The sequence below is a fragment of the Chanos chanos genome, chromosome 8 (assembly GCF_902362185.1).
Source record: "Chanos chanos chromosome 8, fChaCha1.1, whole genome shotgun sequence".
Taxonomy (NCBI): Eukaryota; Metazoa; Chordata; class Actinopteri; order Gonorynchiformes; family Chanidae; genus Chanos; species Chanos chanos.
The window spans coordinates 15,369,713-15,386,630 of NC_044502.1; the positions used below are offsets into that span (position 1 = coordinate 15,369,713).

General features: G+C 41.8%; 1 protein-coding gene across 1 annotated transcript in view; it reads right to left on the reverse strand.

The window, feature by feature from the left end:
- Nucleotides 1-1,785: 1,785 nt before the first annotated feature.
- Nucleotides 1,786-16,918, reverse strand: part of lama2 (laminin, alpha 2) — a 100,474-nt gene continuing 85,341 nt past the window's right edge. Inside the window, exons 53-65 of the mRNA XM_030782903.1 lie at nucleotides 16,761-16,881; nucleotides 15,687-15,881; nucleotides 13,442-13,593; nucleotides 12,801-12,977; nucleotides 12,051-12,255; nucleotides 10,812-10,877; nucleotides 8,953-9,065; nucleotides 8,265-8,454; nucleotides 7,621-7,779; nucleotides 6,915-7,068; nucleotides 6,607-6,737; nucleotides 6,100-6,322; nucleotides 1,786-1,940 (exon numbers count right to left, since the gene is read on the reverse strand). Of these exons, the coding sequence (XP_030638763.1) occupies nucleotides 1,786-1,940; nucleotides 6,100-6,322; nucleotides 6,607-6,737; nucleotides 6,915-7,068; nucleotides 7,621-7,779; nucleotides 8,265-8,454; nucleotides 8,953-9,065; nucleotides 10,812-10,877; nucleotides 12,051-12,255; nucleotides 12,801-12,977; nucleotides 13,442-13,593; nucleotides 15,687-15,881; nucleotides 16,761-16,881 (2,041 nt within the window). The remainder of the gene's footprint in view (nucleotides 1,941-6,099; nucleotides 6,323-6,606; nucleotides 6,738-6,914; nucleotides 7,069-7,620; nucleotides 7,780-8,264; nucleotides 8,455-8,952; nucleotides 9,066-10,811; nucleotides 10,878-12,050; nucleotides 12,256-12,800; nucleotides 12,978-13,441; nucleotides 13,594-15,686; nucleotides 15,882-16,760; nucleotides 16,882-16,918) is intronic.

The window sequence follows — 16,918 nt, forward strand, 5'->3', positions numbered from 1 at the left end:
AAACCATAGTATAGGAAGTGAAATGTTGCGAATATATGTATAATCTATAGGATGAAAGATTAAATGTTGTTAACATACATGTGTAAATCATGAGATAAAAGGTTACATGTTGTTAACATATATGTGTAAGTCATGGGATAAAAGGTTAAACGTTGTGAACATACATGTGAAAGTCATGGGACAAAAGGTTAAACATTGTGAACATACATGTGAAAGTCATGGGATAAAAGGTTAAACGTTGTGAACATACATGTGAAAGTCATGGGATAAAAGGTTAAACATTGTGAACATACATGGGTAAATCATGGGATAAAAGGTTACACGTTGTGAACATACTTGTGTAAGTCACAGGATAAAAGGTTAAACGTTGTGAACAAGCATGTTTAATCCGAAGGGTAAAAGGTTAAATTCTGTATGAGGAAGACCTGTTGCACAACCATTGATTGTGAGCAAGAATGAAACCAGAGTTTCAGGTTTGGTTAATCAGACTGCCATAGATCCACTGAAAACTAGTTCTCTTTTTTCTTTCACCAGCTCTGTGTCTTTTTCCTCTCATGGTTTACAGTCTGAATAGTGTGTCACAGTGATGGAAAGAAGTGTATGACAGAGGAAAAGGTAATCTGAACTTGTTTGCACTATTTTATATATGACCTTTTTATATATGCTTTCTCATCTCTGCATAGCTGCACTATTTATTTCATCAGTAGTTTTTTATGACAACTAGACTAGATGTGAATAGAAGTAAGGTCCGTCTTCTGAGCTTCCTGTTTTAGAAAACAAAATCAGGAGGAAACGCCTTGAAGTAACAATACTGAGGTAAACTCATTTACAGTTTATCTGAATCTAATCTTGTTTCAGACACAGTTACCAACCAATGGAATCACTCTGAGTGAAAACACAAAACACTGACGTGGCTGTGTCCGCTCGTATTTCTGTCAGAAGAAAAAGACACTGAGACATGTATGAAGTGCCATCAGAGAGGTTTATATTTAAAAAGACTGCTAGTTACACCAGTCAGGAGATCCATCACACCATGCAATACTACACAAAGTTTCTCACAGACTGTGGCCAGGTAGATAGCCACAGCACACTGACCAACCATGCAAATACCGTTTTTAAAAGTCATTTTTGTTTAACATCGTTTGTCAAAGGCTTCTTTTGGCAACATATAACACTCAAAATGATCTGATCCCAGTTTACTTGGCTGGTTCGTCAACTGAACCAGTAAAGTGTTAGGGTCTTAGAAAATTCTCATTCTTCTGGTGTCAGTTCTTTGGGAGAGTAGTTCACTAGGAGAGCAAATCTGATCCCTTTGGATGATCTGATTGTCTATGTGATAGGTTCTTTTGAAACTGAATTCATTGGGTGATGTGACTCTCTGGCTAATTTGGTTCCTGTGATGATTCAGTTATATGATGTGATTTGTTTCTCTGGCTGATTTAGTTCTTTAGTTGCTTTGATTCTTTGGTTCTTGTGCTGATCTGATTCTTTGGTATGATTTGGTTTTTAGTTTTTCAGGTCATGTGACTTCTGAAGTAACATGGTTCTTAATTTGAAGTGCTTCTTTGGCTCTTTTGGTTGATTTGACCCTTTGGTCTTTCTGGATCTTTGGATGACAATGTTCTTGTTTTGATTTGGGTCTGCTGATTTGGTAAATCGGGAGATTTGACTCTTGAGTTAAACTGAATCTTCGAGGGGTTTGGGTCTGTGAGGGATGTTCTTTGAAGTTTCAGATGAAGACGTTCTTTGGCTCTGATGCACTTGGGGAGGCAGTCGATCTGGTGGTTAAGCTGCTGGACACGTGAGAGGCTGAACACCCTTCAGCTCCAGGGCTTTGTTCAGCTGGACCTGCAGAACCTTAGAGGCTTTGGTAATCTTTAGATTCCTCACACAGCCTTTGAATGATTTGTTTATGGTCAGAGCAAACTGCTTCACTCCCTCTGTAACACATGACCAAAGATTTAGTTAAGTATTTCAGTAACTAAACAACTGCTGATCATCCTTTTTACGTGAAGTGGTATGTACGGTGTGTGACCACAGCATCAACATAACTATGTTCCTACTGTGTTTTATACCACATATAAGCAAAGTCAAAGAGTCAAAGGCATGTTTAGGTAGAGGATCGAGTGTATAAATCAGTGGGAGACAGTTAAAATATTACATATATGTAAGATTTTTCTCTGCCCAACCATTGATTGTGAGTATGAATGAAACCAGAGTTTAAGACTGCCATAGATCTACTGAGAACTAGTTCTCTTTTTCTCTCACTAGCTCTGTGTAGCTGACTGTCTTGTTCGTCTTGTGGTTTATACAGTTTGAAGAGCGTGCCACAGTAGGGCTAGGCAAAGTGGCCTCTAAATAGTATCGCGATATTTTTAGGCTATATCGCGATACACAATATATCTCTCGTTATTTTGAAATCTCCTCTAAACCACTTCATAAATGCTCAGTTTAACCCCTTGTATGCATACAGTCACACCAGCATGATGATTCTAGTAGTCCCTGCAACATAGATCTGCATTAAAACATTCTTGTTTATATTCATTAGTGGTTTCTATTGGAACAATTTTTAAACTTGCATGAAAAAGGGGAAATCACCACCATATAAACTCGCTTTGGTGCTTGACTGCTTTTGCTCTCTCTCTTTCCCTGTTCCCTCCAGGTACAAAAACACACGTCTCACTTATATGTCACCCTCTCTCACCCAGGAGAGTGGTCAGGATGGGCAGGTGAGTGTGTGTGATGTATGTACAGTCGGCTCTCCACATTCGCGGGGGCTAGGGGTGCGGGACCCCCGCAAAAGTGGAAAAACTGTGAATATCTCTACCAGTGCTAATTTTGTCGACGAAAACTGTCACGAAAAATGTTTGTCACTGAACTTTTTCCCACAACGAAAACGAGACGATAACTAAATAAAAATGCACCTTTGAAAATAAAAACTGTGACGAAATGTATTACCATTTTTGTTGACGAATAGTAACAAAATGATAATGTCAGAGACACATGAATAGACAAGCAACTATAGCGTCCTTCCTCTGGAAATCGAACGTAAACATTTTCACTAACCTTAACAAGTCCCATAATGTACCATAATTTGTTCATTTTGTGACACTTAGCATTAGTAGCTGTAATCAGTCTATGGCTAGGCAATCTCACTTTAATTAATTTCCCAACACGATCAGGACAGTAAAATATGGATCCTATGTCTGTGTTTACGCATCTCTTCTCACACTCTTTCCAGCCAATCATTCTTGTTGTGGCGATGAACTCACGAGCACGAATGTCGTTAACTTAGCCATTAATCAGATCTTTTTTACGAATCAGAAGTTTGGGGTATTTTATACTGACTGCAGTAAATTACAGGCCAGTACTCTATTTACCCAGTACAATGCAATTATCATTATAATTTTACAAGTTAAATGAGCTCGTCAAATGAGCGCCTGCTCATATGAAGAGCGTTTGCACTAGATATAGCTTACTGCCTGCTGCATCCACGTGAAAACAGCAAAAAAAAAGGGTGCTGAACAGGAAGGTGAGGACAGGCGAGAGCCGAAGTTTGTCTTTAAACAATGTAGCTTGTCGGTGGTGTCAAAAAGTCATTCATCTCAGTGAATATGTGTTTTCTGAAATTACATATTTACACGTATTTGTTCTCTTGGTTATGACTTGTGTACGATAATTTCTCTCAAAATTCGATAATGTTAAGCCTCTGGTACGATACTTTAACATTTCCCATCTGGCAACGCTGTTGGCAACTCATATCATGGCTACTCTCTGAAGAAGAAAAAGAACTTATTTGTGACTCATTTTAGCTATAACACAACTGAAAATAAAACACACTGCAAACAATGTGGCTGCAAAATTGATTAGAAAAATACCTCAAACCTCAAGAGGCATTTGAAGACATGCCACCAAGAAATGATTAAAAAAAAAAAGTTAGACTTCTATCAAAATCAACTTAAAGGCTTGACTTTGTTAGCTAGAAGCAGACGGCTCTGTTTTCTTGTTCGCCTGACTTGGTAACATTACTTGTGAATACCTATAGCAAGCCTAAGAATATCTGTGTGCTTGATGAAATCACTGTTATGATTTCATTTAAAAAATATGCAAATTGACGAAAATGTGACTAAAACTACTACTACTAAAACTAGACTAAAACTAATAATGATCAAATGACTAAAATATGACAAAAATGAATATTTATTTTAGTCAAAAGACTAAAACTAAGACTACATCAAAATCACCTGCCAAAATTGACACTGATCTCTCACCACCCCCAAACCTTAATACTGTAGCCTATATTTATGGTAGCGAATGATAGAATCGATTAATAATACATGCATTTCATGCATTTATGACTTACTAAACTTGTTTTAGTTTCTTTATGTTGCACACTTGAATGAAACGATGTCCGAAACAAGCGTGTTGATAGGTTTTCTTTGTTTATTCCGTAACAGCATAAGAATACACATCACTCTAATGTTTTATCTCACTCTATACTCTCTTCTCTTAAGCTGTATTTCTTCTACATGAACTCTCTACTACACTGAAGAGAACCTCGCTACGCAACTCACTAACTCCTCTTCTCTTGAAGGTATAGTAGCAAATTATTACTCAATGCAACAGTCAAAACTCACATTACATCCTCCTTGCCTACCACACTGGACCCACTCCCGTTTTGCCTACAGGCCAAACAGGTGCACAGATGATGCGGTAGCACTTGCACTGCACACCACCCTCTCAAACCTGGATCAAAAAACCACTGTTCCACTGTTAATTGATGCTGTTCATTGACTACAGATCCGCTTTTAACACTGTAGTGCCGCTCAGACTCGTACGGCATGCTATGGCGGTTGCACCGCCCTCGACCGCAAAGCTCCGCAGAGGGTGGTCAGATCAGCGCAGCACATCACCAGGACTGAGCTGCCAGCTATCCAGGACCTCTACAACCAGCGCTGCAGGAGGAAGGCACAGCGGATCCTCGCTGACCCCAGCCATACCAGCCATAGACTGTTCAGGGTCCTGCCATCTGGCAAACGGTACAGGGGCATCCGGACCCATACCAGCAGGTTCAGAGACAGCTTTTTCCCCCAAGCAATCAGACTACTGAACCACTGACACTACACATGCACACACACGACACACTCCACACTGCTTGGCCCCTTAGACTGATAACTGTCTACATGGCATTGCATACCCTATCCATATTACACTCTACACCGACTCCATTCTCTACTGTGTACACCACGACTGTCTATGCTGTTGCCACCTGCACTTTAAAATTGTTACACTCAGTGACTGTACATCCACTGTATATTTTTATATTTTTACATTTCTATCCCCTATTTATTGCACATGTATATATTTCCTTTTTGTATATTTCTTTATATTATCTTATCTATTCTTTCCATTTATTATCTACTCATACTTTACATTGTGCAAGTTGAGCTTGCCCTTGAGCCCAAGAATTTCATTACTGATAGTGATGTCCAACTTGGTATCCAGTAAATGACAATAAAACTTGAAACTTGAAACTGAAGGGGACACATTTACATATACATTTTCTAGTCTATGCGCGTCGTCTGCGATTTTCCATAATAGGCCGCAAGACTCCAAAAAGAGTCCCTTTTAATTACTGATGGCAAACGGTATGTATGGTGTATGTGAGTTGTTTTCTTTTTGTGTCTGTGAGAGGGAGAGAGACATCGGAGGGAGCAAGAGAAGCGAAATGCCAAAGCGAGTCAGTGGCTTAAAAAAAATTACGCGACAATTTGTACTCGATATTCGCAATGTAGCATCCCACATAGAACAAGCCACAACACATCGAGTATATTCGAAATATCGCCCACCCCTATGCCACAGTGTTTCATATACCACATACACGCACAGAGTTCATCAGACTGCCATAGATCTGGACATATATGCAAAGCTTTTATCTGAGCTTACCTGCAAAAAGTTTAAAACTTACCATCTTTCAAAATGTCTAAATACTAACTAACTATCGAATCTTTTGAAACTCATTGGCTAACTAAATAAACTCGCGACTTGAGGTTTTATTTATAGTGTGTGCTGGAGAATGAGTGTGTTTCGGCAGTGTACCGGGATATCCTCCGACGTAGACGGGGTCGTTGGTGTCGGCCGACGTTGACCTGACATTGGGGCTGGCCGCCTCCGACTTCTTGCCGTCAACGATCAGCTCCAGCCTGTGCTTCAGTTTGTGGGCAGTGACGGAATGCCATTGTCCGTCACAGAGTCCCGCCTCTTCCTCCGGCTGATGGACAGCTGTTACCAGGCCAACTCCGTTATCTGCATGGAACAGCAGCTAGAGACAAAAATACAGATTAATTTCAGAGCCTGTGTCGTGAAGGTGAAATCATGCAGCAACATAGTTGCCATGACTACGTAGAGTTAAGGACAGGAACTTTCCCTGTGATAAATTTAAGCTTGAAATTTGTCCCACACAGTTGAGTCACCAGGTTTGGAGCTGAAAGGTACTGAAAGGTCTTGGATGATGTGGTAACTCTGTAGCACTTAACGTTATGATTATTTCAGATCGTTTTATGACAATATTGCCTGATACATGTTGCCCAGTGACAGTTCTCCTACCTTCCCGTTGACCAGTTCAATGCCCAGTCCATCCATCTTCTGTCCACTGACTCCCAGCAGGACCCCAGAGCTCTGAGACGTACGGAACTCCAGGTCCACGGATACATCGTTACCTACTCTATATGTGGCCACTGTGGGGAATATACACATGCATGCACACACACACACACGTACACGCACACACAAACACGCACACACACCGACATTGTGCTCAGTCTCTATGTGACAGTATGAAACAGTATGCACCGGGCCAGGTTAACTCTCATCATTTGCATGGTAAAACTTAATAAACCAAGTTGCACTCTTACCTGCTTTGGCATAGCCGGTACCATCAAAGTAAGTGCCTTTCTCAGGGTTGGCAAAGCAAGTACCCACAAGATAGCTGGACGTGGGGTTTTCCATGTCCAAAACAGTATCCAGCATTTTTAAGTTCCTAATGCAAGCATTGATACTGTAGAGCACCTAAAACAGCAACATATCACAATTAATTATGTAAATTGTTTTTCCCCCCCGTATCAAAAATAAAACAAATACCCTTAAATCAAACAGTCAAACGTTAAACATAAATATTTCCAAAAATATAAAAGAGTGACATAGTTTATTGGACGCGCCTGGTTCCTGTGTTTGCTTGTAATTTACATTAAACTTCAGAGTCTTCAGAATGAGAGACGGACACAACAGAGACAGTTTACATAAGCGGTGTGTTCACTCCAGCACTTCTGCTGGACAGAGAAGTGAAATTACACTGTTGACTAAAAACATACTTTTATGGCAAGGTTTTCTTTCAGCGGTCGTATTTACTCTATGCAGCTTCCTCAGAAACCATTAAGAACGTCTCCTAAAGATTTGGTGGCTGGTTAACGGCCAGTTCGTTCTTCCCTAAGAACACCACTGAAGCTAAGTTTACTAGTATATCCTTAAATGGAAATTATTTGTGATTACACCTGTAGAAACTGTTATTGGGGGCCAGTAAAGTTCCACAGCTGGTGTGTGTGTGTGTGTGTGTTATCTTACTGGGCCAATCCTCTTGGTGGTATAATTGACAGGCAGACCTCCGACATACAGCATTCCCACCACATCCAAGATATCTGCCATCTTAGGGCTGTTCGTGTGTTTGGAATATCGGTTATCCACATACAAGATTCCTCTCTGTCTCTCCCTCATCACACGGATCTACAGTAGAAAAAAACACACGGTCACTGGCCGTCTCTGTCACCCTCGTCCTAAAACAGACCGTGACCTGCTGGAACAGAGGGCTGTTTCAGTCCCCACTGATGTAATGAGAACTGATCACCATTTTATGACATAATTAAACAATATTTATATACTTTCATTAAATACATCACATGATTCATAAGGATTTCAGAGGGAGCCTCTGATACTGGTCGCATTATGCAAATGCATAAATCGCCATGACAACACAGGAAGAAAGTCGACAGGTTGAGTAACAGTTTGAAGAGCTGAACTGCATAGAAATCAGTGGGCATCATTTCATTCACTAACAAACAAACAAACAAACAAACTAACTAAATGCTTTGTGCATGAAAGTGAAAGCAGTCATTTTAGTCTTCTCTAACAAGTCATTTGTGACCAATGCTAAAATTCTGCTGCTTTTTTCTCAAACCAAAGTGGGGTGGATGAGTGCAGTGACCTCTGACCTTGTGCCACTGGCCGTCGTTGATAATGCGTGGCACGCTGACGGACGTGTTTCCGCTGCCCAGGTCAAAGCTCAGGTGTGCCATACCCTCTTTAATCTGGATGGTGGCAAAGTCTGCGTGATTGATCCTGGCCATGTAAAAGACCAGGCCTGAATCTGCCTCCGTACGGATCTCAAATTCTATAATCAACCTGCAGGACAACACGACAACCGCTGTTACTCAACTCATAACTGTGACAATCCTCTCAGTTCATCATTCAGTTTATTTAAGATATTACACACTTTTCCATGATAAAGTCAATACGAATGTTTTGTTAGCCTAGTTTGTGAGGTTTTGGCACAAAGTGGTAGTTAAGGGATCGTATAGTCATTCTACACTTCAGCTGAGAGCTCATGTGAGACAGAACCTTACAATGAGTCCACACTTTGCGATACAAATACATGCATTGTATTGCATTGTAATGGATAAAATGGTAAAGCACTTCCAAATTTTACACAAAGACTGGCTAAACCTCTTTTGTTTAATCTACAAAGATATGTCAATACGCTCAAAATATTGCTGTGTGTGTGTGTGACGGTGCTGAGAGTGAAAAAATGACATGCAAATCTGTTCAAAGATATAAATGTGACTGGAGCCAGTTGGCATTTGCTGACATCAGGATTGACTGTGTATGAGGCGTCTGGAATACCTGGTCTTCACTTTTCTTTCGTCAAACTCAAAAGCCATGTGGCTGTTCCGTGACAGGCCGAACTGTTTGGCCAGCTCCAGAACGACGGGCTCTGCCGCCGCTGCACACGACACCTGTCACATGACACACGACACACAAAAATGATCACAACACCACTGAAGTCAATCCTCTAACAAGTCTTGATCCACCTGAGACCTAAGACAGAGGAGAATCCCTGAAATTTAAACTAAGGTTTTCTGATATTTCTCTGAGAAATACGTGCTTTTTTTTTTTTTAAACAAAACAAACAAAAAAAAGGAAAACAACCAAATAAGACACAACCAGTTTTACTGCGGCAGTTCCGATATGGGTGTTGTATGCACGTTTGGCCAATAGGTGGTGCTGTTGCTAAGCGTAAGACTAAGTTGTAGTATGTGGGTGTGTAATTTGAGGGTGCATTTGTAATGCAAATAGCTTTGGTAAGGTGGGAGTGAATCAGTTCTTCACTTTTGTTACGAGTGTGAAGAACACTGCATTATTCATTTGACCCTGAGGTTACACACATCCTTCACTACAAAAGCTGAACATGTTCACTCATTTATGGGTTTACTGCGGTCACAAAGGCCTCTGACAAGACAGCTAGCATGTCATTGGAATGACTGCATTTAAACACAACATAACAGTACCACAGGACACACTAACTGAAATACGACTGAATTAAAATGCATTCACTAACTGGGGTATATTTATATTGCTTCATTTATTAATGTGTTTGTTTAAATGTTGTAGTTTACTATCAATCTATCTATCTATCTATCTATCTATCTATCTATCTATCTATCTATCTCTCTGTCTGTCTGTCTGTCTGTCTGTCTAACTCATTAATTGATTAGGATCCAAAACTCAAGTTGAAAGTTCCTTGAAAACTAGATAAGACTCTAGGGGGGTTGTTGTCTGATTTGAACACTTGTAATTGTAAATTGCTATTCACAGCCACTTCAGTCACACATTTAAACCAATACTGAGCCTGGAAATAACAGTTCTATTTCACACTGTTCTCTCAGGCAGAGATCGATCAGGAGTGAGAAAGACACTGAGAGGGGTCAGGCAAGTGAAAATAGACTAATGGACATCCTTTCATCCTCTTTGCATTACCAGCACACATGCACACACGCACACACACGCACACACGCACACACACGTGCGCGCGCACACACACACACACACACAAACACGCACGCACGCATGCACACACACACGCCCGCACACACACACATGCATGCACACGCACACAAACACGTACACACACATACACGCACATACATACACAAATAAACACACGCACGCACATACACAAACACGCACACACACTTGTGCGAAAGTGAAACTGACAGAGACACAGACATACAGCAAACAGATGCAGACATGTATTTCAGTGTACCCCTGCATCAAAAAGTATTTTAAACTGCTCCAGTGTTTGATGTGTTTTCTCTATGTTTGAGACATTTCTACGGCCCTTCAAAGCAACGTCACAATCTTTAAACATCTTAATGGGTGTCAGAGTTACGTATCTGCCTGCCGCTGACACAGACAGCGTTCAAAGCAATGTCGCAATCTTTAAAAATCTTAATGGGTGTCAGAGTTACATATCTGCCTGCTGGTCACACAGACAGCTTCCAAAGCAACGTCACAATCCTTTAACATCTTAATGTGTGTCAGGGTCACGTATCTGCCTGCTGCTGACACACACAGCTGAGGAATAAGTTGCTTCAACTCAAGACAGCTGCATGTCAGTGCTTAGCATGGACATTTTTACACGAAGGATGAGTGAGTGCATGTGTGTGTGTGTGCGCGCGTGTGTGTGCCTGTGTGGGCTGTACCGCCGTGTGATTGACATCATCAGGCTCTTCTGGGGGGGTGGTGATCTCAGCAGCGGGGGGCGTGGCCTGAGAAGCAGCACAAGGACAGCGAGAAAGTGAGCGCTCAAAATGGTGACATTTCACTTATTCCCTCTGTCATAAGGCAGCTATTAACTGTCATACGGTTGACATTATAAAAGCTGTCATAACAACACAGCATCCCAATCACAATAATTTAAGCTCACCTACATCACACAACACGGCTGGACACTGCCAGTTGTGATTCTGTAGTCATAAATATGACATTAGCTGTTTTGAAATGTGTTATAACCTCTTTATGACACAGTTATGACAGCACATTGGAGTAAAGTGTCACCAGACAAAGCACAGTTAGACACGGCCCAGAGACACCTCCAAAGGCCGCTGCATTCAGAGAAGTCACAAACCAATAGAAAACCAAGCAGGCCTGGTGAGGCAGGGTTTCATAAAGCAGACATAGCAGGTCATATAGGATACATAGACTGTGCATATGAGTATTTGCATTCAAAGTGATGACGAAGTAGAGCAAACATAAGGCAAACTGATGACGCAGCACTTCTACATCAGTTAGTCTAATGTACACTGCCTAGTTTAATGAGGATGTCTTTATAAAAGGTTATTACAGTCATTATATTCTGCTTATGAATACTCGAAAAATGGGTGTTTTCAATTTGTCTGCTCGCTTAGTGTTTGAAATATGATATAACACAATGTTCTGTGACTGGGGAAATGATTTATAGGCATTAATGGCCAGACCATAATATTCATATTTCATAAATGTCAGTGTGGTTCAGAGTGATGAATCTGGAGGGACAGAGGAGAAATGGAGAGAGTGAGGGAGCTGTAGCAGCAACGTTAGCGGAACAGGACAGCCATAGCTGGGAGGAGACCGAGCGAGACCGAGCTGCAGATTGTAACTTTCTCTCTCTCTTTCTTTCCGTCCATCTTCCCTTCCCCCTCCCTCTCCATCTATCACCCCATCAGCTCTGTCCACACCACCACTTCATAGCTAATGGCCTGGAAAACAGCTCCTTTTTTTTTTATTTCATCCACAGTGTTTTCTCTCTCTCTCTCTCTCTCTCTCTCTTCCTCTTTCTTTCTTTTTTTTTTTCTCTGTTTCTTCCTACTGGAGCTGCCCTCTAACTGCTGACGGGACCAGATGGGACTCAGAGGAGCGGAACGTCGCCCTCTTTACCCACAATGCCTCTGGCGTAGACGTACGGTGGAAGGTGGAGGTGCTGGCCTCAAAGCCTCGGTGGGTACGGCTCCGGGTTTGGGTGTGGCTGCTCGCTCCGGCGCGGATGTCTCCGCCTCCTCCTCTGGGACCTCCTCTGGCACAGGGAGAGGGGGTAGGGGCGGGGCCAAGTTGGGACACTGCCCGATCTCGGCGTTCTCGAAGGAGACGGGCTGAGAGAAGTCCACGGGGCTGCAGGGCGGACAGAGGGTTACACGGTTAACCGACAAGCGGTACTCAAAGCACCTCTGAAATGGTATGAATAATGAACGTACTTTTCGCCAAGGACAATCTCATTTAACATATTCAAAAAGAGGTCAAACAAGTTTATTCTGGTGGAAAAAAGGCACGTAATCTCGCCAACAGCAATTCATAACAGTCATTAGCCAAAGAAAAACTTTTCTCTTATTAATGTATCATGGTATTTATCATGACACCATGGCTGCATACCAAAATCACAAGCAAACGTCTAAAAACCCAGCAATTTTAGGTCATTTCAAGTTTGTCATGTCAGTGTAACTATATTATGATAAAGCAGCGTATGGCTCTATGAGAGGGCCTAAAAAGAATAACACCACGATGACACCATGGCTGGAATCCTATTAAGAACAATGTGTTTTGGCCTATCAGAGACAAGAGCATCAGACACACAGTATTACATCATTATCAGGAGTCCTACTGCAAGGGTTCTAAGAACACCAGATATGACCATAATAATGCAGTAATGGGAAACTGACATGGTGTTGATGACTAGATTCCAGATGCAGCCTTCAAAGGGGAGGTTTGGCCTCTGTAGACTTTCTTCAATATCTGGAGGGATTCCACCAATAAACAGCCTCTTTATGCTCATTGGCTGATCGTTAGGAATGGCCTGTTCCATTGTGGGTTCCTCGTCCACCTGCACTGAGAATGCCCTGCACACACATACACACATGCAGACACACTTAAACAATCCGTGCTAAAGGTTGACTTGAACAGAAGTTAAGGCAGAACTGAGCACTCTCAAAGCTGTATATACACAATTCTCTCTATTTACATAAATAATATAAGAGTCAGTATTTTCTAGGTCCTTAACTGGTCATATCACAATCTCAGCTCATTTACCAGTTTGTATTCTCTTAAGCCGTGATTAATGAACAGTTAGGTAGCGATACAGTGCTTAGAGAGACGGACAGCTTACTTGGAGTAAATGTTCTAGTTTAACTTATACAATAGCCTATTAAGGAAAGTATGTGCCTTTTAAAATGAGACAGTCTAAATTTACAGCATTTAAGACACTGGGACCGCTGCTGGTTATCATACAGTTTAACTCAATACCCACTGTCAGACTCCATGTGAAAAAGAAAGAGGGATGAGTATGAAAGTGTGCGGTCCTCACCCTCCGTTCATTCTCTGGATCCGTAGCGAGTGTTCTCGTCCGTCATGTAGAATGCCTTCGTCTGCTTTCCTCAGAACTCTGCGTGGGTTCTTATTACCCGTGAACACCACCACCTCCAACGTACCTTTACTCAGCTGGACTGACAGGAAAGGCTGCAGACAGTGAGAGAGAGAGAGAGAGAGAGATTCATTCTCTGAAATGACCATTCTGAGATCATACATTTCTCTTTGTCCTCTTGCAACTTTCTCTCACGCTCCAGCGAACCCTGTCTTAGGTGAATGGGGCTTGTACATGCTTCTTCTGATATGTGTGAAGACAGGCGCTATGTCTTTTCACGCGACTAGCTGATTAGCATCCCCAAGTGAGGCCACAGCTAAAGGAGGGAGCTGTGTGTGAGACGACTCTTGCAGTTACGCAGGTGTCCGACCGCACGTCTTAACTCATTGTCCTAGAAATAGAACAGGTAGAGTGCTGCTATTATCTGGTTCACCTGTACCATTCGCTGCGTTTGTAATGAATACAGCACTCCACACAGTACCACAGAAAAATGGAACCTAATCTTTTCACTGAAAACTGAAAACACTTTGCGGTGGAGTTTCTCCAGCTTGTTTTAGAAGCTGTGAACTTCCCTCACAGAACATTAGCACTTAATACCGGATCATCGGCTTATGAGAGTACCTTTAGTACGTTCACTGCGAAACATAAAATAACAAAAATGTTGGCTTTGCCTACAATCGCAAAAGGAGCTACACACGACAAAGCCTGTAGCTGAGGCGAGCTCAAAATTCTAATGCTTTGAAGAGGTGACCAAAAATAATACTGCACGTTCTAGAAAATTCTGTTCTTTTCAGCACAGCGTATCCACCTGAAAAAAAAAAAGTTGTTAATTCCCCGACAAAGCCGTTAAAATGGAAATCTAAATGCCCCACAGGCGCCATGGAAATCTCACTAAGGGCTGAACCGCGGCCCGAAACACTCCTGTCTGAGTGTGTGTGTGCGCGCGCGCGTTAGTGCTCTCATACTGATTGGAGTCCGGCTAATCAGGCAGAGCGGACACAGAGCACACCTCGTTGGTTCATTCGGCGCTGGAATTATGGGGACGTATGCGTGCCCAGACGCTCCTTGTAACCGAACTGAACAGAGCGCAATCCACATCGCTCGAAAAAAAAAGCTTTCCCATCCACCGCAGCACCGCTGACCCTCCGCTAAATTGGCAGGGTGAACGAGTAGGGGGTTGCGGAAAAAAAAAAAAAAACACGTCTGAAGAAAACGGTGCTCATTTGAAACGACATCCACTTAATTTACGGCCCATAATGATTTTCACAAGGTGTCTGCACAGGACCCTTTCCCCATGGGTTACGGCAAAATTGGATGCCATCCATCAAAAGTGGCGCAGAGATGTAATCTATTTTTACAGACAGAGGGAAAAAAAAATCCACAGAGAATGGCAGAGGTTAAACCTACCACCACTTCCTACTTCCTCAGACACCCACTCTAATTGATGTGTGTGCTGAATGAGAAGGGAGTGAGTGTGTGAGTGTGTGTGTCTGTGTGTGTGTGAGAGAGAGAGAGAGAGAGAAAGACCTGGGGGCATCACTAAGAGAGATGTAAAAAGTCATATTTTAAATTAAATAATCACAAATCCGAACAGCCTTCAAATGGCTAGATGAGAAAAAAAAATAGAAACGATCAGATTTGGTTTTGCTTGAGGGTGAAAGCAATTACAGCAATGCAACCTAATATCAATCTTTTTTATTGCTCAGATCATAGGGTATTCAGCTTAAGCCAGAGTTCATTATATTTATACTAAAAGAGACAAGGCAGTTTAAATTTCTATCAATATCACTAGACTCCTTTTTTTCCACAATTATCTCACTAACCAGCGCAGCTCTGACAACAGTTCACATAAAGAGAAAAATCTTAGGTTATCAAAGAGCCTCTAAGTTATCAAAGAGGCTCTTCTGTGTTCACAATTTCAGAGTGTCTGAGTGAATTTAATGGGAGATCCCAAAGAAATGATGGTTGGAATAGCGTGAATCTGCAGGTGCTGATTTTACTAATTCTAAAAAAGTGTTTGCATAACTCAAAGTGACCAGTTTAAGAGTTGCTATCCTCTTTTACACTCTGCTGTAAAGGCATCTGCCAGCTGTATGGGGAGGTTCGGGAACATGTTTTACATCAGCCCCACGACCTAAAACCTTTCTTTTCCAGTTTCACTTGTTCCCTTGGCCTGTCACTCCCTTACCTCTCCAGTCTGTCTGCGTCTCCTCCGCGGCACCTGGACCATGGTCTGGGCGAGGGACGGTCCACCTCGTCCAAACAGGATGGTGCCCTGGTCACTCTTAGTGCTGAAGGACAGAGTGATCTCCGTGCCCACGTCAAAGGAAATCGGCTGCAGTTCCATATAACCAGGCTTAGAGAAACTAACAGTGTGGAGATTCTGTAGGAGAGAGAGAGAGAGAGAGAGAGAGAGGACACAGAGGAAGTTAAAATATGAGATAGTGATGGAGAGAGGGAAAGAGAGAGAGATATAAACGGCAAAAAAACAAAAAAACAGCAGTAAAAAGATATAGATATAAAATACGAGGGCAACTCAAGGTCTGATAGAACAGCCATTCTGGGTTCACTGAGATCCAAATGCAAAGTCAGTCGGAAGAATCTCAAGGTTTCAAACTGAATGTGGAGGCCTGTGTCGTAGCTATAATCTTTTACCTTTTTGAATCAGTTCTTATGCCAGTTAGAAAACACACATTCTATACAGGTAACACAAGGACACACATCTCAGTCTAAAGTGCTTTATAAAACTGCTGGTAAGTTTGATTAATCATCGCTCAGCTTTGAGGACGTATTGTGAAAATGATTTAAAAAAAAAAAAAAAAAACTCCAATGCTTTTCACGTATCACAAGGTTCAGAGAGTAACAGTTGGGTCAATGATTTAGAATGTATTCTTTACTAAGCATGCGAGGAGACAATCAAATGGCAGGGTCAAGTCATTAAAACGGGTGGAAAAAAGGAAAAAAAAAATCCATTTTTTCCAAGTGACATTTGGGGAAATGTTAGCTATACCTCATGAATACTGACTAAATTAGTCATTAATAAGGACATCTACAATCACAAATTCCTCCATTACAGGAGTCATCCCATTTTTCATTTAGTGACTTCATTTTTCAGTCTCCTCTCCATCTCTTTTGACCTGTCTTCCTGTATTCAAAGGATGAGGAACAGTATTGTCTAAATAAATAAAATGACTATGTGAGGAAGGGGTAGTGATTATGGAGGAAAGATCCGGAATGATAATAATGTAGGACTAAGTTTCACCTCAATGGAACAGCCTTTGATCAAGCCAGTGTAGTCAGGGCTGCTCAACAAATTGTATGGCGTTCTGGAAACTTCTATGTCCTTCATGCAGCCTGCGTACCTCTTCAGAGTCACCTCTTTCCTAAGAAAAACACGTCGAAGAAACATCTCACAATAAA